Here is a 22,738-nt window from a genome sequence, read left to right on the forward strand (position 1 = left end):
AATTACATCGTATTCTCCTGTAGCTAGTAACCATGAGAACAAAGATCAAATAAATAAATTTTTAGAAAACTTTGTGTTCATTTCTAACATTTGGTTTATTTGGGGGGAGAAATTTCAATAATATTTTAATAGCAACCGCAATTTTCTTCGTAATGTTCACAAGCAGTGCCAAACGCAAGACGCCGGTTGAACGTAAGGATATATACAGTTTACGGCCATTACCGACCAGAGGAACATACAGAAGAAATCCAGACGAAGATTTTGTCTTAAACGGAATCAAAAGTAGAATCAAGTAAGTATGATTCATTCACTAGGATCTTTGAATTGAAATTCAGAAAATTATTATTTCTATAGCCAAAGTGTCATAGTTTTTTCAGGCAAATATAAATCGATTTATAAGAATTGTTTATTGATTCTTCAGAGCCAGAGGAAAGTCAGAGCGAACCAACGGTGTAATGACCTTTGACAGATCCGTTTCGTTTAAGGAGACGGATAATATTTTGAATGGAGATATAGATCAAAACTTTGACAGCATCGGCGAGGGATCTGAGAGCACGACGGATGAATTTAAAGACACGGTTGAGTCCGAACTAGTTCGACTTAAAGATGATGTTATTCACGTTGTCCATCCTTTAGAAACATCTTGGTATCTCAACCCTCTACATAAACCTCGAAATAATGATTTTGATATGGTTGATCTTGAAAGAAAGAGTCCTTTACAAGCATCTGTGATAAAAGCTGAAAGGCAAGGCTCTCTTTACCCAACTCCCAAGGAAGATGTGGAAAAGATACCAATAGACTCCTTCGATATTTCCATGTTTTGTAATGCAGCATATGATATGATGAAATCAAGATCGTTGACTTCTTTGACAAGTCCCTACCAATACAAGCTGGCTATGTTAAAAATGGAGAGTTTGAAACTCGAAGAAGACAGACTGCTTCAGAAAAAAACACTTTCTGAACTAGAAAGAATCCGTGGGCCATCACCTCGATGGTACGAAATGAAAAGCTCCGGTTTTCATGTTGAACTCAGAAAAAATAACCAATATCTTGCTTCAAAAGGTCGTTATAAAGAAATTACGGACTATAGGCATCGCTTGTTGCAGTCACTAAAAAGATCAGAAACACCATAATTAGTATTTTGATAATTTATTTTTAATCTAAAAAGATTCCAATAAGTTAAGTTAAAAAATTAAATAGTTACAAATTTTTTTTTGCTTTTGCAAAATTTCTAGTTCATATTATTATTATTTAAATATTGAATTTTTATTTACAACACCCAGTTTCAAAAGATACATGGTACTTCTGTTACGGATGTAACATACTAAAGGTACATAGGCATTTTCATTAAACACTAGTATGTAAGGTTATTCAAAAAGTACCATTGTATTTCAATCACTTGTAATGGTTTTTGAAAGGTACCACTGCATTTCAATCACTAATAATGATATTCAAAAGGTACCATTGTATTTCAATTACTGGTAATGGCTTTTCAAAAACCATTACCAGTAATTGAAATAGAATGGTACCTTTTGAATACCATTATTAGTGATTGAAATGCAATGATACCTTTCAAATGTACCACTGCATTTCAATCACTAATAATGATATTCAAAAGGTACCATTGTATTTCAGTCACTGGTAATGGTTTTTGAAAGGTATCATTGCATTTCAATCACTAATAATGGTATTCAAAAAGTACCATTGTATTTCAACTACTAGTGAGGTTATTCAAAGGGTACCATTGTATTTGAATCACTAGTGATGGTTTTCAAAGGTACCATTGTATTTCAATTACTGGTAATGGTTTTCAAAAATACCATTGTACGTCAATAAGTTGTGATGTTATTCAAAAGACATCATGGTATTTCATTCACTTGTGATCGTTTTCAATGGTTTTAAAAGGTACCATTGTACCACTTTAATTACTACTAGGGCATTCATAAGGCACCATTGTGCCCCATGATTTACCACTTTTCATTTTGATGGGTAACTTTACCGACAGAATCATGGCAGCTTCCATTTCCTTCTTGACAATATTGGCAACCGCCAGCAGATCTTGTTCAACTACCTCAAACATCAACTCATCATGTAATTGCAACACCATGTACGCTCCAGACTGTGTAGCCAACGCACGAGACTGGGAACTAGCACCACAGTGCCGATGAGTCCGCCAGCAATTTGGGAACACGTTACACAACCGGTTGTCGATATTAGTCATGGCATGTTTAACTAAGTCAGCCGCTGACCCTTGAATCGTCGTATTAACAGCTTGACGTTCAGCATGCGATCGTACAGCTGCATTTGAAGATCGTATATTAGAAAGGTACCTTCGACGTCCAGAAATCGTTACAACATAACCCAATCTTCGACATTCATTCACTGTGTTCTTGAGATATTTCTGAACACCAGTAAATCTTGCTTTAAAAGCATCCATAAACAGCCCAGCCTCTTTTTCATCCACTTGAAGAGCTTCTCCTAAAGCTTTCGTTCCAATACCGTAAATAATGCCGTAACACACATGCTTCGATCGTTGACGTTGCTCGTCGGAAACGTCATTCTGAGCGATGTGAAACATCTCTGATGCAATCATTCGGAAGACATCACCACCAGTATTTAGCAATCTCAGCAATTTTTCATCCCCGGACAGATGAGATAATATCCTTAATTCCAGCTGTGAATAGTCGGCAGCCAATAACAATGCACCGGAAAACGGGATGAACGCACTGCGCAGGCTCACTGAATACGGCACGTGAGGTGAACCACTCACAACAGAAGTGCCGGTATGTACATCCGGGTTATTGGTATGGATATCTGTGGATAGGTTTATTTCAAAATCACGTGGTACATTCTGTAGGTTAGGTTCTACAAAGGTTACTCGTCCAGTGGCGGTGTTTGTCAAAGCGATGGGGAATAATCGAGACATCCCTAGGGGTGGACCACATGCAACCTGCTCTTTTTCTACAGGAAACACGACCTTCGTGAGGGCAGAGTTAACTTTTCTCCATTCCAAAATAATTTTGGGTAAAGGATGAAGTTTTAATAATTTTTCCAGAACATCTTTGGAAGTACTGAAATATTTCACCTTTCGACGTTTGCCTCCACGCGTGGGTCGCACGAGTTTATTAGGTGAGGTAGCATCTTCCGTATGTCCACCAGGAGGGATTTTGAGCTCCAAGAACAAGACCCGGGATACATCTTCCGGGCTTGAAAGCGCAAATTGTCGGCCAGCGGTATGATAGGCTTTCCTTTCCAATGTTTGAAGTTTTGATCGTAACACATTTTTAATTTGTTTACATTCGTTGTTGGAAAAACCAAAACCATTCAGTTCCATGCGTGCAAGGGTGAAAATAACTGGCATTTCAATCTAGGATGAAAATATCTTGTTAGGAGGTATAAAGTTTTATTGAGTCAAAGAGTCTTTAAAAAATCAATGAATTTGATCTCCTTATACGTATGTCAAAGGTCAATTAAGAAATAAAAGATGTTTACTATGTTTGCACAGGCTTAAGCAAACCGAGGAGACCTTTGGAAGAACTCAAGAGAAGATCAGTGCAAGCACGAGGCCGAAGGTCCAAGGTTGCACATGCTCGAGAGTTCTCAAAAAACGTCTCCGAGGTTTGCATAAGCCAGTGCAAACACGAAAAAATCTTTTATTTCTTTTATAAAATAACAATGATGCGAACAGACAAATTTCAAACAAAGGTTTTAATTTATCCTCTAAAATATTTTCATGATCTATTTTCAAATTCTTACTGAATGATTGAATGTTTTGATTGATTTCATTGGTTGAGCTCAGATGTGTTTTGCACAGGCTGATGCAAACACAGCTATAGACCAATCACCGCACGCCTTTTATTGCCTTTTATAATAAGAAATCAATGTACCTAATATCCTTCTTACGTTGAAGAGAAGATGGCAACAAACTGGAAATGTGTAAAAAAATCCGTAATTAATTAATAATTACCGTATTAAAAGCATTCCACAGTCCATCCGTCTGTAGCACTGGACGCATGCGATCCATCAGTAGTTTAACGAGAGTAGCTTGAACACATGATCTTTCACGTGGGGTTCGCATGTAACGATTGTCAAGATCTAAAACATCAAAATTCACAGTCCAAAAACATAGAAAAATCCCAATAGAAAGTTCTAAAGAGAACAATATTTACATTTAGATAAATCCCTTTTCTCTGGTAGAAACCGTTGTGTCAATTGCAACAAGTTTTTTTCCTTTGCTCCAGGATCAAGCAACCAAGCCGCTACCTTAGGATCTTCAACTTTTCCTTTCATGATAACATCACATGCACGACAGAACAACTAAGAAAGAAAACAGAAATCGACAGAGTATTACAGTAGAAATACTTAGTGTAAGTAGAAACAATGGATGAGGGGGATCATTCGGGGATGTAGGAATCGGAGAGGAGCGATATGACTCTCAATAGTACTTGTAAGCATCCATGATATTTTTTGAATTAGTTATCTTGTATTGATGAAATCATCATGATTCAAGATTATTTCAAGTGTCTCAGTTTCTGAGTTCAGAACTTGATAAAGCAATCCAGTTACATTCTTCAGTTTCTGAGTTCAGAACTTGATAAAGCAATCCAGCTACGTTGTTCAGTTTAGGTCAGGTTCACTAGTTTACCCTTGTAGTAAGAAGTAGATCAAATATTTTCGTTGAATCTCGAGAAGGATTAATTTTAGAAAAAAGCAGACAGCTGGTGCATATTAAAATAAAACAGTGGGTATGTGTAAGAAAAAACAAATTTCTCAAAACAAACAGTCATTAAATCACCTTATAGTTTTCCTTAACATCAAAAGCCATCTTTACGTGTTCGTCCGACTGCAATCCCATGATAACTTGCAAGCATTTTATCCTCTCGTTCCAGGCCACTCTCTGTGTGTTTCGATCGTCCAAAGACAAATAATTCACTGAATCACTATTTTGAAGACAAACGGCAATTCCAACAACAGAAAGATTGTCTTCTTCAATTGTCAAACGATGCCTCAGTTTAGACGTGGAAACTATCGCTGTTTTGTTGAATCTTCTTCCAATAGAATGGCCACCCTGAACGTTCTTCTCTACAGCAATCGAGAAACTGAACGATTTCGTTTTACACTCTTGAAAAAAATTTTCAAAATTTTTTTTCTCGTTCGTAATATCAACGATATGAAGAGGGAAATCTGACAAATGTTCGTTCAAAGTCTCATCTTTCAAACATGATCTTTCTTTTGCAGACTTCGAAGACGTATCAACCCAGGATCCTATTGAACAATGACGTTGCTTGATACCAGTATACCGTTTCTCATTGGTTGTTTCTTTTGATGATGGGGTAGTCAACGCTGATAATGGAGTGGTCACCTTTGTCAATGGAGTGGTCACCTTTGTCAATGGAGTGGTCACCTTTGTCAATGGAGTGGTCACCTTTGTCAATGGAGTGGTTACCTTTGGTGATAGAGTGGTCACCACTGGCGATGAAGTGGACAATTTTCCCATAGAAACTCTCCCTTCGAGTTTCTCAAACTCTTTGTCGATTGCAGATAATGTCGACGCGCTTATGTTCGAAACATTTTGAAACACCTGAGATCCCAAATCATCAAGTTTTGCCTCCAGAGAGCCCTCATTGTTCACCAACTCAATATCCGACAATTCTAATTCTACACAACCTTTTTCAGCCAAACTTGTGAAAACTTTACTAGCAAGAGGTCCATCTCCATCATTACTAATCTCCTCTTTATATTTATCATCCCTACGATCAGCCAAAATTTCCTGATGTGTTGTTTTGTATTCACACCTATTACCTTCATTCCCAATATAATGTTGAGCACATCCCTGTTCATCCCCACCAACCATTTCTTTTTCTTCTAGAGCTGCTAACTCTGCAAGAGTCTTTGAACTTAGATCTGAATCATCAGAGCAGTCTAATGTTTGAGACAACCGCAAAGAGAAAGAGTCTGGGGATGATTGAGATCGGTCAGCGGACAACTGACATTGTTCTGCGGGCTCGACACAGTATTTTCCAGACTCCATCACTTGCTCTGAAAACATCATTTTTTTCTTATGACTTACGTTCTTTTCTCTAAAACGCTTTATTTCTTTCTCAGTAGATTGCTTACAAATACTTTCAACGATATTTTCCTCGTGTATAGAGTCACCCTGACGGTGATAACCGATGGAAGACTTGCAACGTTCGTTATTGTTTGATTGCATAACCTCAGACTTTACCGATATAACTTGATTGCATTGTGTAAACGATATTTCCGAATCAAACAATCCAGGTGTTAATAAATCTTTGTACGTGAAAAATTGATCATCGCTGCCCTCTCCTTCATTTAAAACACGTCTTGTTTCGTCGCATATTTTCTTTGGCTCACTAACTCCATCAAAACTCTTTTTTGTTTCACATCTAACAGCATCTTTACGCAGTTTCTCGTCATCCTGCGAATGGGCATCTACATCTAGCATGCTGGTATCACTTAGATCATTGAAACTCAAAGATTCAGAAAACTGATCAAATTCCACCACATCTTGGCATGAATTGAACGATGATTTTGGAATTATGGTTTCAGTATTTAGCTCAGGACTAGAATCAAATATTTCACAATCCGTTTTTGTCGGACATACAATAGGAATAGAATCATAGTGTTCACTTGATGTTATTAATGCAGGACTCACATGTTCTGGTTCAACATTATTTTCTACAGGTATATTTATGGATAATGGCGCCATCTGACATAGACCAGATTCATCTTTAGTGGATTCACCATCACATTTTTTCGATTTCGATGAATCATCAAAAAATTCGTCAAATAAATCAACCGACTTCATCTTACTTTTACCAGTTTTCCAGTTATTTGAAGAACTATCATCCACATACTTTATAACCGAATCACCCTTACAATCGCTGGGAAAGTTTTTGAAAAGAACTCTACCGTTTCTTGCATTATTTCCCTCCTGTTTATCCCTACACGGAGACGGCTGCAATTGAAGAAAAGACCGAGTTTTTCGTCTCGTCGGTGTTTCCTGCCCTGTAACATTAAAATTTTCCAAACAATCGGCATAGAATTTTTCTTGTTTATCTTTAAACCCATATTTTGATTTCGATTGAGTTTTTAGAAAGCGTTCACTCTGTTTTTTAGAAGACAAATCACCCGTCTTGGGATCTGTAACTTTTATTTTCGGTCCATTTTTATCAGGAGGGCTTTTGCTCATGGAATGTCTACGTTTTAAACGACTGTCTCTTCTTCTTTTAGGAGTTTGACGAACCTTTGATGGCTTTCCTGATTTATACTCACGAACATTTGATTTTACCTTGGCATTAGTATTATCGAAATTTGGTTCTTTTTGGTTCTCAAACGCAGCACAGAATTGAACTTTTGCTTCTTGTAGGTTTGAGTTATCAAGTGCATATGTCTTTTCTTTGATTATTTTTAGTTTATTGTCACAGTTTTCATCATGTAGGATAACTGGAACATCTTTTTGGGTCTTTTGTGTGTCTCCTTTTTCGATTTCATTATTTACTAAACAACACTGCCCTTTCTCCTGCTCTCCTTCAATTATTCTTTGGTTATCACGAACAACATTATAACAAACCTTATTTTCTTTTATTGAATTTAGAAGATATCCAGTGTTTCTTTCTTCAACCGGGCTTCCATTAGATGGAGAATCGACAGTTTTAGTTGTAAACGTGATTTCTTCATCTTGACAACGTGAAGTCGTTTTAGTTGTACACGTGATTCCTTGGTCTTGACCACATGAAGTAGTTTTAGTTGTATACATGATTTCTTGGTATTGATTTCCCCTTGAAACAAGATCTGCTCTAGTGCCATACTTCGTATTCCCCAGGATCTCACCTTCACTACGACCTACCTCACCAGACTCCGAATTTTTGCTACATTCAACAGTTTTACCCAATAAAATTTCTTCTGCACAAGTAACTCTTTCTTTACTTCTGCTATCTTCATCCATGTCGTTAATAGCTTTTTCGCCAACTTCCCAAGTCTTCGCCAGTTTCAAACCCATTCCCAACTTTTTCGCGTCTTCATCAAGAAGTACACAAGCCTCTCTTACAATCTCTTGAGCCGCCTGCAACTCGGTCAGCGCTCTTCCTCCATTGACCCATACACACTTAGCACGCATGCGTCGACGCAACTCTCGTTCAGACTCCCCATCAGCCTTCTTGTTGCTCTGAAACGGGGTAGCATTACGTAGAAGACGTTCAATTTCAGCAGGTTTGGCAGCCGCTAGAGAGGCAATCGTGTGATATCCTGCGCCATACATAATCCTCGCGCGAAAAGCGTTCAACGTTGAAACTCGAACCAAGTCACAAAGCTCCTGTTCGACCCCAAACGTTAAACGGTTTTGAAACTGCGACAAAAGCATCTCAAGATTTCTCCATCCCAATTTATGACAAAATATTGTGACCATACCAGAAAAAGTAGCAGCAGAACTTTGAAGTGATTGAAGCATTCCACGACTTGCACCATATCTAAAATAAAAATCATCGAACTCTTTAGGGATGAACCAAGATGTGGTTACACATGACGTCACAGTTTACTGACGTCATTATGAAGGAGTTAAAAACTAAAATGGCGGCCGGTATTGCAGGACAATTAAAATAGATATATAACTGGAATGCATTCTTTAGCTAAACATGCCTGAAATCGCATGAAGTAAAATTTTACCACCAGATACCTATATATAGATGTCAAGTTCCACATTTTTTTATAGTATTGTAGTAGTGAACATTTTCTTCATGTCCGTGTGTGAAAAGATTGACACTAGCTGAATGGCAAACTTACAAACTTGTCTCAAGCCTATGCTCTACCTGCGGGCGACCACATCCAGCGCCACTTCATGGATGAGATCATGCAACGCCAATGTGACGTAGAAACGCTTATGTAGACGAAGAATTTGTCGTTGTTGATGAGTCCGTGTTGAAGGTTGGCTACGAATGGCTTTGCTGAGAAAACGTTCTTCAATACCAACCAAATCAGCGACACGTTTCATATGTGATGGTAATCTTTCCCAGTGTTGAAGATATTGATACCAGTCTAGATTAGGCCACTGATCTTGCACATATATTGGAGTGACCTAGAAAATACCATCATATTATATAAAACCTACAATAACATATAACATTTTATGTATAACATATAATAGGGGCTGTTCACATGAACCCAGTGGCCGGGATTCAGCAAAGCGTTAAATCATTTTTGCAAATGGAAAAGATTAATTACTTCATAACAAAAAAATTATTTGAGCAATTTCTTTATACTCTGACTTTGCAAATTCACAAAACCTTTAAAATGAAAACAATTAATTTAGCTTGGTTTTAAAATTACGACTAAAATGACTTATGACGCTTACAAAAAGGTTGTAAGTTTCGCGCTTAAAGTTTTTACTCCTTTCAATGACTCAAATTCATTTCAGGCCTCGCTGAATCCCGGTTACCGGGCTCATGTGAACAACCCCTTACATATAAAATACAAGATATGAAATATGGCATATAAAAGATGTGTTATTGAGATAGATATAACGTAAAGCATTAGCATATGACATTATTTTCACCTGATAAAGAATATGAAGTTCATTTTCAAGAACAAAACATTTACGAGCTTTCAATAGATCGGTAAAAACCACTAAAGCTTCATCAGGAGATAATGAAGACGCCAATGTTGCTTGACCCAGTTGTGTCGGTACATATTCATCTTCCGTGGATTCTTTGTTTCTCAGATAAATAAATTCGTTCTTGACTAGATAATCCACCGTGTTTTTGATGATAGTTTGAGTGTTTTCACCATCCTCTTGCGTTTTACTCGATACATACAACGTGCAAGAGGCGTATCTCTGAACATCAGTCGGAGTAACGGCAACACTGCTCGCTATGACCTCGAGCAAAGCTCGTTTGATGCCGTTACCTTCGTCCTCATCACTTCGCTTAACTAAAATGTTTTATAGGGAGACTTCATGTAAGACATTAACTATCTTCAACCTTTATCAGTTTTTGAAGATGAAGCTTTAAGGGAGTTTTAATGTTTTAGGAGACGTTCAACTTAAGAGAATGTTTACAAAATTTGAAAAAGGCGTAAATAGAGCTTAAGAGAGTTTTAAGATTTTAAGAAAGCTTTGAGAGGAGTTTAAGAGAATTTTACAAGACCTTAAAAAACTTAAATAGAGCTTTACTAAGAAAGTTTTAAGAAAACTTAAAAAAGAAAAACAGAGCTTTAAGAGACCTCAAAGAAAGCTCATAGGATTTAAGATACCGATTAAGATAAACCATGTTGCTCTCAAATGTAGAAAAAGTAACATAGTTTACACAACAAAGACGAAAACTGATTATGCAGTAATAAAGATACTCACCAACAAGACAACTCTTTACAGGTTTTAATCCATCTTCAAATAAACTTAAAGCTTTCTTTCGTTCGTTTGCTTTACACAAAAGAATACTTTCACCCATGGAGTCAACGCCTTTCCGTCCGGCTCGACCCGACATTTGTTTATAAACAAGAGAATCTAGAAGTTTGCCGTAAAACATCGGAGTTCTGATGATCACACGTCGTGCGGGAAGATTTACACCTACAAGAAGAAAAAAAGAAATGTTTCATCTTCAAAGTATATAATCTTTCTTGTTTGTATCCTCAATATGTAACAACACACTCTTTAATATTTCTAGTCAATCATCAAATATTATTAAGGTAACCAACAAGGCTCGTTTAACGATTCCAAATTATTTAGCGCATGTCGAATAGTGTTGAATGGAAGGTTTGACAAAATTTAAATTTCATTCAATATCCTCAAACATCATCCAATTTATTCTCAGATGAAACAACTGCGTTCTAACAATCTTACATCGATGTTCTAACTACGTTGGCAAAACGGTATTCTGGGAACAGGACTTAATGATTTCTAACAATCTTACATCGATGGTCTAACTACGTTGGCAATACGGTATTCTGGGAACAGGACTTAATGATCTAAACTATAAACCACAGCAAAAACAAATCCATAACAACAACATCTCGTATTACTCATCCGATAATGCTCTTAACAATCCACGTATATCCTTTCTAGTTCCTAGTAAGCAATATTATCCATACGCATCCCTATACATGATCAATTTTCATACAATCTATACAACCTGAAGACAGGGTAGATGTAGCGACCAAAACTTTGAGAACGCCATTTCTAAAAGCGGCTTCAATGACGTCTCTTTCATCGTAAGTCAAGCCTGCATGATGATAAGCAACGCCATAACGCAATGTTTTCTTGAGTACACCATCAAGGCCAACTTGACAACTACGAAGCTGCTCAAACACATCCTTCAAAGCGTCAATATCCAAGATTCCTGTGTACAGTGGGCTCTCCTTTTGGTCGTGTTCCGCTGTACCGAGTAATTTGTTAAAATGCTTTGCAATTACTACCGCTAATTTCTCGCACCAGGACTTTGTTGGGCAAAATATCAACACGCCGTTACCATGAACAACGGTCTCTTGACACAACAATAACACGTGTTCTTCATCACCGTCGATCAGCTGTGACTTGTCCAACTCACGTGACACGTTGCCTGACCTATCGTATATAACTGTACCGACCTTAAAATATTCCGTCAGAGGTACAGGACGATAGTCCGTATAATATAGATCAGCTTTGAGCCACGTGGCAAGAGTGTTAAGATTAGGCAAAGTGGCGCTCATACAAATGATTTGGACATTGTGATCTAAAAATTTGAAATGTTGCCAGTCAGCGGGGGACATTTTATGAAATATTGGGGAGGGGGGTGGTTCGTCCTCAAGGCATGAGAATTCTGGGAGATTTCAGGGCATGCCTAAAGGTATAATTTTAAAATTTTATCTCCAGAAATTTACTTTAGTGATTCCTACGTACACACAATCCTACACGCACGCGGTTCAATGCGTCTGCTGGTATGTGTGCAGTACAGAAGTCTATCAAATGGTTATTATTTAATATCACACTTATGTTACGTAGGTGTGATTTGAGGGATTTTACGCAAGATTTTAAATCAGTTCCCCCTCCCCCCCCCAAGTGTCCGCCACTGTTGCCTGTGGAATCTGGTTTAAATTTCAACAGTGGTCAGGTTGAAGTAGTGCAAAGAGAAATATTCAAAGCAGACAATGTCAGAAGACATTACCACTCTTAAGATAATATAGCTTTATAAGTGGATTAGTAACCAGCTGGATTAGTAACTGAATCAAAGCAACAGTTAATCCACCTGGATTAAAATTGAATCAAAGCACCACCAGTTAACGCACTAAAACTAATTCCCCCTTTCCCCTTCAGACAGAATCATCGACTAGGTACGTACCCATAATGCTTTGCGTGACGTAAAGAACCTTCGTGAGAAGTAACTCCAGGAGATAACCTCGAGATGGATCACCTATCAAATGAATTTCATCCACCACAATGACACCAAGCAAATGAAGCTGTCCAGACTCCATTAGACGATTTACAAGACCATTTGCTTTCTCAATTGTACATACAGCGATGTCAACGGAGTCAAAGCCTTTACTTGGCACCTGACTACCCATATAGCCATCAATCGTCAAATCACACCCACCAAACATACGCTAAATTGTTATTGGTTAAGTAAGCATTACTAGCGAATTGTTCAAGCCAACTGTTTTACTGGGATATTTTAGGGATGTATCGCTGCATAAGAAAATACTTAGTGTGGTTATAATCATTGGCCTTTATTACACCCTGACGTGTTAGCCTGCTGACGGGACGCAGGTGAGGGGTAGGCAATGTTTCCTCCCTCAAATATTTCACACCCCTCCCCCCCTCACTGACTTTATCAATGGTAGTGCTGTGCAAACTCCGGTTTTTTAGCTCCGGCTCCTGCCTCTTGTCAATTCTGAACTCCGGCTTCAAACTCCGGCAACGGCTATTTTATAACTCAAATGTCTGAATGTGGCCGGTTGATTTTGCAAGTGACTGTTTAACAGTTTAAGGTATATTACTAGTAAAATTTTCATAAGTGAAGTTGACTTTACGCAATCCGATTTTCAATCATAAATTAGCATGTGTGAACGGTATCTAGCATCATGTTGTGTCAGGTATAAAACGTTTTATTTTCATGTAAGTTTTTCAATTTTAACCGATAATTATTGTTCGTTGACACAAAAATGTTTTTATCGGACACGTTTATCGAAATCTGACAGTAATTTGGAGCACAAATAACTGCTGTCGGAGTTTTGCCGGAGATGAACAAACGCCAGGCTCCGGCAGGCAAAAATGGCGGGAGCTGCGGTTTAACTCCGGTTCACAGCACTAATGACTGTCATTATACAGAGAAAATGAAAGACAGAGTCATAATACCTTCATGTAAAACATCTTTTCACGAGCAACACTAACAAATGGTAAGATCAACAAAGCCTTGCATTTTGTTTCTAAGATACGCTTTAACATTAAAATCTCGGCGACCATCGTCTTCCCAGCACTTGTTGGGGCAGAGTACACAAGGTTTCCTGCAAGACACAAAAATGTATGTTATAATTTACGATTTGCAAGAATGTGCATGGAAATAGACCATTGAAAATTGAAATAATTTACTTTTAAAGCCAAACCACCATTTCAATTTAAACATGCTAACTGCAACCCCACTATAATATCTCAAGTCATACCTCCATTTAAGACATTCCCAGTGCAGAGACACTGAGCCTGCCATTCAAACATAGTTTTGATGCCGATCTTGTCATATTGTTCCAAGATGCTAGCAGGCAATCCCCATGACGACAGGGTACATTGATCTTGAGTAAGGCAATGACCTGTGGAATCCTGTGTTGTACTGCCTTGAGAGTTTATGCAACTAGAACTTCTATCATTAATGCCACCATCCATTTTAAAATTTTGATTTGTTTTTGGGCTTTCATGTAAGTTCATGGATGGAGTGGAGTTGCATGTTTCTTCATCATCAAACTTTGAAGTCTTTGCATCACATACACCAATATTTGATTTTAATCCATCTTCTTTATTTGACATACCAATTGTGTCACCTTTGGTCATTCCTATTGTTTCTTTGACCCTGGATGTACTGGTCTTACCCCACTTATCCCCAGATGTACCTTCTTCAAAAAATTTATCATTTGGTGTACTAATGAATTTATTTTGATCACCACATTTATAAATTTGATCAATTCTATCAGCAGTTGTACCTAGCTTATCATTATTATCCATAACTACACCAGATAAATTTGTTGGAAGAGGTTTATCAGGGATAATTGGGGACAGACTAGCAATATCCAAAGTTTTTGAAACACATTTCATATGTTCTTGTTCCATTTCATCAACAGCAAACAGAGCTTGTGAATCAAGAGCAAATGAATTGAAGAGAAGGCTGCATCGAGTTGAGTTTTCATGAGATATTTCCACCAACTATTGAAAAATAATTGATTCTGTTAAGTTATGGATCCTTTTTCTATTGAACGTTATATGCCATTGCCTATTTTGTGCTGGTAAGGGCAACATACAATGGCAGATAGAGGTTGAAAACTAAAATGCTGTATAAACCATCACTTTATTCTTTCATATGACATTCCTTTCACGAGAAAACATGAGCTCAACAAAATTGACCTGCTCACCACTGTGTGACTTCATAGCTCAGTTGGTCAAAGCACTGCCCCGCAAAGGTCATGGGTTTGAATCCCGTTGAGTCACCTGAATTTTTCAGGTTCATGAGACAATTGATTAAATTGTCCAACAAAGTGCGAAGATCATATCTTCATTTAATTTCAAACACCGCACTGCATAAAACATTCTTTCATTACTACTTTATATTTACTATATACATAATATTCTCACTTATATTGAAGATGGCATCTTGAGATTTTAAAACATGTTTCTTTTAAAGAAACTTATCATATTTATTAAATGTGCATAACCAATAGTGCTTTTATGCAGTTACAGTAATTCATTAAATGTGACATACATTTAGTGTAGTGACTTTCAATGCACTAAATGTGGTCAATAGGAAAAACTGCAATACACAAAGCTAGATGACTTCACTTTTATAACAATTCATGACTTAAATTGTCATTCATATCTTCAGCCTTAATTTTCACTGTTACTGAGAGACAATGCATTAAACAATTGCATCCTCCTTTCCCAAAATAAAAAGACAAAATGCCAAGAAACATTAAAATAAAAATTACTTTGCATGATTTTTAGATTTAAAGTTGCTTATCAGGAATATCTGGGTTAATAAAAACCATGAGAGGTCATAAAAATCATCAAAAATATAGACAATCAGTAGCAATCACCTTTTCATCACAAGTAGAGACCATTTGATCTATTTTATCATCAACTGGCATATCATTGTTACATGATGTGGAATTACCATCAAGAGCAGAAGGAAAAGCCAGTCTCTGACCTAAATGCAAAAAGTCAAGAAATGGTATTACATAAAAGCATTACATTGTTTTAAAAGTCAAAAGCATTGAGTTGTTTAAGACAATAAACTTGTTGCAAAATATACAATCATTTGAATATGATGTACATTAAAAGGACATGTACAAATAGTGGATGTACTAAATAGATTAAATGGCAGCAGTGGTTGTTGGAAAATCAATACATACACAGACAAATGAATTCAAACAACAAATATCAACACAAGCTACGTGACTACTTCATGATTTTGAAATGACTCACCGTCGTGTTTTGTACGTTTTATATTTGAAGGTGTTTTTTCGACAAATTTGGCACGTTGTCGCCATGTCTGAGACAGTTTTTTCATCATCAAACAATTTCAAAATGTAAGTATAGGTTTTTATATTTCGAGAAGGCAAACACATTGGAGATCATTTGAATTACTACATCTCCTCCTAAAGAAAACATGCGCCGTTAGTGTAAATTGTAAATTCACACTAAATTGATAAATTCCCAACAAGTAATTAAAATACTTCGTTCTCATTGGTCAGTTACTTGTGGTTACTTCGTTGCCAGACTATTTGTGTTCAATACAGCGCGTACACGAAAGTAGCTTTGGCCACGTGCCTTGGCCTAGAGTCAACCATAGATAATACAGAGCATTTATTATTTATACAACGTTAGTGCCCATGGTTGCAGTGTTTGACTGTATAGTACTTATCTAATTTGCTTTCGCGCAGGATGGGACCATCGGGGTATTCAAGGTTAGGTCAGGCAGGAGGGAGCATGCCTGGGCAGCAATGTTTAATGAAGAAGAAAGTTTGACAATTTATCATGCTGAAGAAGACAAACCAAACGTCAATATGTGACTAAATAAGCATGAGAGAGCGTGAGTTTTGGTACGAAATCATCACAACGACCAACTGCCAATTGCATTAAATTACACTGATCTCGGATTAACTAACTTGTTCTATCACTAATGGGAGAATCATCTGAGCGAGTGCATTTCACTTGACTAGCAGTTAAAGACATGGAGAATAGCTTGAAGTTCATACCATAAAGAATCAGAGAACTAGAGGGCTCTGTTAAGAACAACCATCGATATGATAAAGAAAATTAATTTGATATTAAAAGTATTTGATATTAAAAGACTACAGCTATAAATCTTCGTCACTTTAATGCTTGTTTTTCTTCATGATCTTCATTTTTTCAAGTGGAAGCTTTGAGTGGAAGTTTTCAAGCATGGCTATCATTATATTAGCAAAAATATATTCCGAGAAGGACAACATTCTTTATGACGCTGCGATTCAATGAAAAGGAACTTACAAGTCCAAAACGAGCTTTTCAATGTATCCAATAACCAAACTCTTTTTTCTTGGCAATTAGTCGACTTTTTAAAGAAAACACCTAAAGAATGTAACAATAGAAAACCAAAAAGGTCGAAACGCATTTACTTAAATCATACCTTAAAGACAAATATCAGAGAAAAATAGCAAATAACAAGTCTTTATATTTATATGTATTGAGGTAAACGAAAATTGTTCACATTTTTTTCATGTTTAATTACGCATGCATACAGTTAGCACATATAATAATCGAAAGTTTCTATCTGTGAATGAAGGTGAACTGATCCTTTTACAATCTTACGGAGAAGCCGCCACATTCTCTGTTTATACTATATAATATGAACTATTATATAATTAAATAAGTGTTATATTTGCAACACAAGTATTATTGAAACAAACGACGCCCATACAACCAGAAAGTTGTAATTCTATGATATAAAACACGTGGCCGGGAAGCATGAAGCATATTTGGGGAGGCTGTTAGGGTCTGGGAGCAAAAAAATATTTAAGATGCCCTTAAATCACTGTCAGGGGTATAGTAAATTAATGGTATGTCCTCCAGCCCCTTTGCTGTACAATCCCTGAAAAATTAAAAAATTAGGCGTCACTATTCTCTACTCCATGTTTCGTTGACTGCCCAACATCACCTCCATCAAGATCAGATACAATGACTATTTCACTTAAATTTGAATCTTTTCTATTTCTAAGTGTTGTTTTATTTTTGCTTGATGAAATCGAAACATCCGAGTCTCTTTTCTTCTTCTTTGAGCTTTTGCCTCCGTTATCGGTTTGTTTAGGTCTCTCGAGCTTAAAAAACGCAGGAACGCCATCAATCTTGTCACCTTCGTCATGAGAATTTTCAACACCATGAATAATAACTTTAGTCAAGCCTCCATTCTTCAAAAACTCCAGTTCTTTGTAATCAAATGACACAAATAAGCAGGCTTCTTTATACACTTTTTTGAGTTGATGATTGAATATGTCAAACAAGGTACGTTGAAATAATTTTACTTGCTCGTTTAGATTGTCATGTGTCACCGCTTGACCGTCCTTCATCAGGCACATTGATTTTAAAGCATTCAAGGGCTCTTTAACGTACTGTATTGCAAATCGAAGTTTCTTATTGCCAACCGTTAAGTCATATATATCAAATCGAAATTCGACGCCATTTCTGCCTGTTTCCGACTTTAACAATCTTATCATCTTCTGTATTAAAGTTAAGTGGTAAGAGTAATAATAACTTTTTCTCAAATTCAAAGGACTTTAATTAACACATTAAGAGAGATGTTTTCGCGTAGTGCAACAGTTTAAGTCCGAAACAAGTTAAAATATTTTATCATACGTTTCTCAAAATACTCAAAGACCGACTGGACTCGAACTCCCAAGAAAAGTGCATGTTTGTGTGTATTGATTACGAAAACTTGGATAAAGAATGGAGGTCTTGCCAAATGTATTATAGATAGTGTTGAAAATACATACGATGATAAAAGTGGAGCGTTTGATGACCTTCCTGGATTTGCTACACTGATACATAATCGAGACCATCAAACATAAGTGGACCTGGTTTCTCTAGTTTACAACGAAAAAATAGTGCTAAACAAAAAGGTACAGAATGACACCATTTTTGAGTCTTTTTTTTAGTGGTGGTGTTAAAATAAGACGTACTGTACATTAGGAATTAATTTGAGAGTTTAAAATAGCACGAACTTACTTGTAGACCATATAGGATTAAAATAACATCAATTGTAATAAATAGTGTCATTTATACGCTCGAAGATATACAGGTCTGTGTATAGTTTATCTTCATGGCTTACTTCATTAGGTGGGTGAATATTTTTGTCAGCTAAGTGCAGTGAATCTTAAATTGAAAACTTTTTTTGATAAAACGTTTCTCGACGAGACACACATTGCAGTGCTTAATTTAACCAGTTTTTAACAGTATGAACATAGGCGGCCCAAATCAGTTTATATTTCTTATATAATCAGTTAGGTATTGCTTTAGAAATTGTACATTTAGCACTTCAAAATTAACAGTGTGAGTAGCTGATTTTATAAAAACTTTTTTGGCATACTCAGAGGAAAAACATCTCAAGTTTATTCCATAGCATTAAATGAAGTAGCTATTCAACCAAACAATAATTATACACGGGAGATAGGGCTTCAAACTAAAGAAGATTAACGTTTCATTTTTGCAATTTTTGCAACAGACAATTTTGGCTTTCCATATTTCTTACACACATTCTAAAATGCAATTCAAAGTTCATCAAGAAATTTTTAACCCCTGAGGATGTTCTTTTGCCAGAGAAAGGTTCTTCAAAGCTAAAAATATTTTTGAAAAAATCTGAAGCAAAATTTAACCTGCTAATGTTTGCTTCAAATGTCAAGCTTTACACGACAGCCTTCTTGTAAGAAACAAAAACTGAAAAAAACCAACTCATTACAGTGTAGAGGATCACAAACTAATGGACACCTTTCATTGACTTCAATATTCATTTGTGCAACGTGCTTCAGTCTGAATTAAATACTAATGATAGATTATTAAATGAAGATATGATCTTCGCACTTTGTTGGACAATTTAAGCAATTGTCTCATTAACCTGAAAAAATCAGGTGACTCAATGGGATTTGAACCCATGTCCTCTGCGGTGCCGGTGCAGTGCTCTGACCAACTTAGCTATGAGCTCCGACCAACTGTGTGACTTCATAGCTCAGTTGGTATTGTGTGACTTCATAGCTCAGTTGGTACTGTGTGACTTCATAGCTCAGTTGGTCAGAGCACTGCACCGGCACCGCAGAGGTCATGGGTTCGAATCCCGCTGAGTCACCTGATTTTTTCAGGTTAATGAGACAATTGCTTAAATTGTCCAACAAAGTGCGAAGATCATATCTTCATTTAATTTCAAACACCGCACTGCATAAAACATTCAAATGATAGATTACGTTTTGCTGTTTTTGACTACATTCAAATATTGACGATAAACATTATTAAGGTCTTATTAGGCGAGAGCGAGTTCTTTATGGAGAAAAATCGGACAAAAGTTTGTTTTGTGAATGCATACGTTGAAAATTAATTAACACTACTTTCTTGTACCATACAACTATTATCTTCTCATACTTGAGACACTGGAAGTTTTTTCATTTCCCGAGATTGCATGCTATCTGTTGAATCAGGACTCTTCATCTCTGGCGTAACAAAAAACGTTTTACCTTTATCGCATTCCATGTTAACACTATGAATAATACATTTCAATAAACCTCCATTCTTTAAGTCATCTAAGTTTTCATAATCGACAGCTATCAATTTGCACACTTCCTTGTAATCCTCTTTCTCGAAGTATTCAAACAAAATTTCACATAACGTACGATAAAATAACTTAACGTGGTCTTTTCGATTTTCTTTTGTTAAGAATGGAGTCTTGTCTTGCATTCTTATTAAAGTATTTAAAGGCTCTTTTACGCATTCTATAGCAACTCGGTACTCACTGTTGCCCAAGATATACAATTGAATTTCAAATGAAAAATTATCTCTGTCAATTGCTAAGGAATTAAATGAATCATCAGAAACTATTGTATCAACAATCTTTATGAAATCATCTATATTGTTGCATTTAAGTGGTATGAGTAATACTAACTTTGAGCTCCCTAAATTTGCTGAATGTGCAGCTTCCTTGTAGACTCGCAGTAGTTTTTCAAGATAGTTGAAGTAATAGTGCCAGGCTAGTACGTTTGCGATGTTTGTTTCATTTTCTTCAAGAATTGATGAAATATGAATTTCAGATTGCGTGTTCAGATTAAGTAATTGCATCACCAAAGGACCAACACCTACTCCACTCAAGATATACACAAGATGCTGAATCTCAAACCCGGGCTTACCAGCCTTTTCTCGGACAATTATTAGAATGCTGAGGGTTATAGCAGCCAGCATTATAAGAAGAAATACAGGCCTCCAATGTATTCCACTAAAACAAGCTTTGAACATCTTTTTCCAACTTCCGTCATAACGTTGTTCCCTATGTCTGTATTCTTCACCGATGAGCGAAAGACGATCAACTAATGTTCCAAGAACGACGCCAAACAAACTTAGTGCGGTTCCAAATATATTTGGGAACGTTAGAATTTCTTTCTTTTTGAAGCATTCTCTTGTCGAGTTTCGCTTATTGCTGCAAGAAGCACGCTCAAACTCATCCTCATTACGTCTAATGAAACCAAATGTCAACACCAGTGAAGCAGTAACCAAAAATATTACACCGGATACCTTTCTTGCTCTCTTCCCTCGTTTCTTAGGAACAGATGTTAAGGCTGTGAGAGGAGTAATTTCCTCTACATCTGAACTCATTTTCACTGCTTTACTGTTAATTTAAACGATCATTGACTTGTGTGATGAAACGATAGTCAATACCAGCAAGACGCGTCACGAATCATTTAAGAATATATTATTATCAATCATGGGAGCAAATCACAAGTTGAAGAAAGAAAACAAAAGCAAAATTTGCGTTGAAAGTACTATGAGAGCAGCCGTTGAAGTATTTTTCGGACATTAAACTCTCTTATACAATTATTTATAAGTGTACAGTTATCGGTATTTGTGTTTAGCGATATTTAACGTTTGACTGCTTTCTCAGCACATGCAGAGCAAACATGCCTACAGGACATACCATGTATGGTAAAGCTTCATTGTTAATATTTATTTTAACGTTTTTATGTTTAGACGAAACCTTTGTTGGGAATCATTAAAAATTCAATAGTATTTTTGTAACATTCTTATGTATATATTGCATGCTTAAACTCATCTGTTATATCGTGTCAAAGAAAATAATGATACATAATACTGTTGTTGATATTTTGAACTTTTTCAACTCGCAAGTTATAGCTACTTCTCAAATATATAGTACATCAATTGAACTTGACAAAATTCGCTAGCAGTTAAGGCAATCTCCATTGATTTTTTGCAATTGCTTCACAATTACCACGATCTCACTACTTTTGAATTTTTACTATTTGAAGAGGTTCCATTTCCGATCTTCTTTGGAAGCTTCTAATTTACTGCTTCCTGCTCTTTTCTTAAAGAATTATCAATACTGATTCAAAGAATTGATTTGCTGCAATTAATCGCACATTTCAGCAGTGAACCAGGGCCAGCTATATAAGTGTATGAGTCCATTTATTATTTTTGTAAGCCCTAGAAATTTATAAGAACAGTAGCAAACATGTGGGTCATCGAAGGCACGCATTTTCAATAGTTATTGGTTTGTCAGAATTAGAGATTTATGCTGTTTACAACGTATAATTCTAGGACGCCTAAAATTTTCAAATATCTAGATATTCAATATTTTAACATTACATCGAAACTACCATTTCTTTCGAAGATGTAGACTCCTTACTTTGACCTCCGGAGAGATTGTAAAAAGAGAGCTCAGAGTTTCTTTCGTCGTTTGGAAAGCAACCACGTATACCATAGGTAGCCCAGAAGTCTGTTTCACTCTTTAGGCTTTATATGCAATGGATTTAAATAGTAAATACATTCTTGATTCATATGCGATGTTTATCACGCACGCTATCTCGCGTGACTTCCACGTTTGTATGGTCTAAACAGACTTATATTTTGACAACGTAGGACACTATCAACAAAAATTATCAACCGTTAACACAACACATTCACAAAACTGAAAATATCTTATAAATATATATTAAAACACGAAAATATCAGAAATACATCTCATAAATAAGGAATAATTTTACTATATTTTTGCAGTGTTTATGGGGTTTATGGCAAACATTTTGCAAAACCTATGCCGGGAACACTCACATTGTGATCGTCATACTTTTTAATGCTCAAACGCTATGCAGATTGGTTAAAATTGTTATTGCATACATTTAGATTGGCTACAGTTTTTTTCAATTATTTTCACATAAATTCAGCCAATCTGCAGTGCGTTTGAACATTTAAAAATATGACGAATCACAAGGTGAGTGTCCTCAGCATAGGTTTTGCAAAATATTTGCCCCA

The 22,738-nt window shown here is 36.4% G+C and overlaps 3 protein-coding genes across 6 annotated transcripts; 1 reads left to right on the top strand and 2 right to left on the bottom strand.

Annotated features, from left to right (window-relative positions):
• Positions 1–40: 40 nt before the first annotated feature.
• On the top strand, positions 41–1,228 carry LOC124441194. Its single transcript, XM_046991627.1, has 2 exons — positions 41–292; positions 422–1,228. The coding sequence occupies exons 1-2, from the start codon at positions 153–155 to the stop codon at positions 1,131–1,133; spliced, it is 852 nt and encodes a 283-aa protein (XP_046847583.1). The 5' UTR covers positions 41–152; the 3' UTR covers positions 1,134–1,228.
• LOC124441191 (DNA polymerase theta-like) lies at positions 1,051–15,855 on the bottom strand. Of its 2 annotated transcripts, XM_046991622.1 has the most exons (14): positions 15,668–15,855; positions 15,280–15,389; positions 13,645–14,395; positions 13,340–13,488; positions 12,327–12,588; positions 11,142–11,720; positions 10,364–10,579; positions 9,572–9,945; positions 8,829–9,094; positions 4,796–8,489; positions 4,170–4,317; positions 3,968–4,095; positions 2,000–3,367; positions 1,051–1,109 (listed from the first exon to the last, which is right to left on the bottom strand). In XM_046991622.1, exons 1-14 carry the CDS (start codon positions 15,753–15,755, stop codon positions 1,107–1,109), a joined length of 8,136 nt encoding a protein of 2,711 aa, XP_046847578.1. In that variant the 5' UTR covers positions 15,756–15,855; the 3' UTR covers positions 1,051–1,106. The 2 variants fall into 2 exon arrangements, with proteins under 2 accessions (XP_046847578.1, XP_046847577.1); XM_046991621.1 differs by lacking the exon at positions 1,051–1,109 and having other exon boundaries at positions 1,592–3,367.
• Positions 15,856–16,309: 454 nt separating this feature from the next.
• Positions 16,310–22,213, bottom strand: LOC124441193 (stimulator of interferon genes protein-like). 3 transcript variants are annotated; one of them, XM_046991626.1, is made up of 2 exons: positions 20,364–22,213; positions 16,310–16,792 (listed from the first exon to the last, which is right to left on the bottom strand). In XM_046991626.1, exons 1-2 carry the CDS (start codon positions 21,065–21,067, stop codon positions 16,780–16,782), a joined length of 717 nt encoding a protein of 238 aa, XP_046847582.1. In that variant the 5' UTR covers positions 21,068–22,213; the 3' UTR covers positions 16,310–16,779. The 3 variants fall into 3 exon arrangements, with proteins under 3 accessions (XP_046847582.1, XP_046847581.1, XP_046847580.1); XM_046991625.1 differs by lacking the exon at positions 16,310–16,792 and having other exon boundaries at positions 19,668–21,870; positions 22,113–22,213; XM_046991624.1 differs by lacking the exon at positions 16,310–16,792 and having other exon boundaries at positions 19,668–21,870; positions 22,084–22,213.
• Between the last annotated feature and the right edge of the window lie 525 nt (positions 22,214–22,738).

This window comes from Xenia sp. Carnegie-2017, unplaced genomic scaffold (assembly GCF_021976095.1).
Source record: "Xenia sp. Carnegie-2017 unplaced genomic scaffold, XeniaSp_v1 HiC_scaffold_20, whole genome shotgun sequence".
NCBI lineage: Eukaryota > Metazoa > Cnidaria > Anthozoa > Malacalcyonacea > Xeniidae > Xenia > Xenia sp. Carnegie-2017.

Excerpts from the sequence above, each read along its gene's own strand:
- LOC124441194 (XM_046991627.1), top strand. The coding sequence starts at position 153 with ATGTTCACAAGCAGTGCCAAACGCAAGACGCCGGTTGAACGTAAGGAT. Across the intron at positions 293-421 it reads GGAATCAAAAGTAGAATCAA|AGCCAGAGGAAAGTCAGAGC; the intron begins GTAAGTATGATT and ends TTGATTCTTCAG.
- LOC124441191 (XM_046991621.1), bottom strand. The coding sequence starts at position 15,755 with ATGATGAAAAAACTGTCTCAGACATGGCGACAACGTGCCAAATTTGTC. Across the intron at positions 11,721-12,326 it reads CGTCACGCAAAGCATTATGG|ATCACAATGTCCAAATCATT; the intron begins GTACGTACCTAG and ends TCAAATTTTTAG. Across the intron at positions 9,946-10,363 it reads TGTAAAGAGTTGTCTTGTTG|TTAAGCGAAGTGATGAGGAC; the intron begins GTGAGTATCTTT and ends AAAACATTTTAG.
- LOC124441193 (XM_046991625.1), bottom strand. The coding sequence starts at position 21,067 with ATGAGTTCAGATGTAGAGGAAATTACTCCTCTCACAGCCTTAACATCT.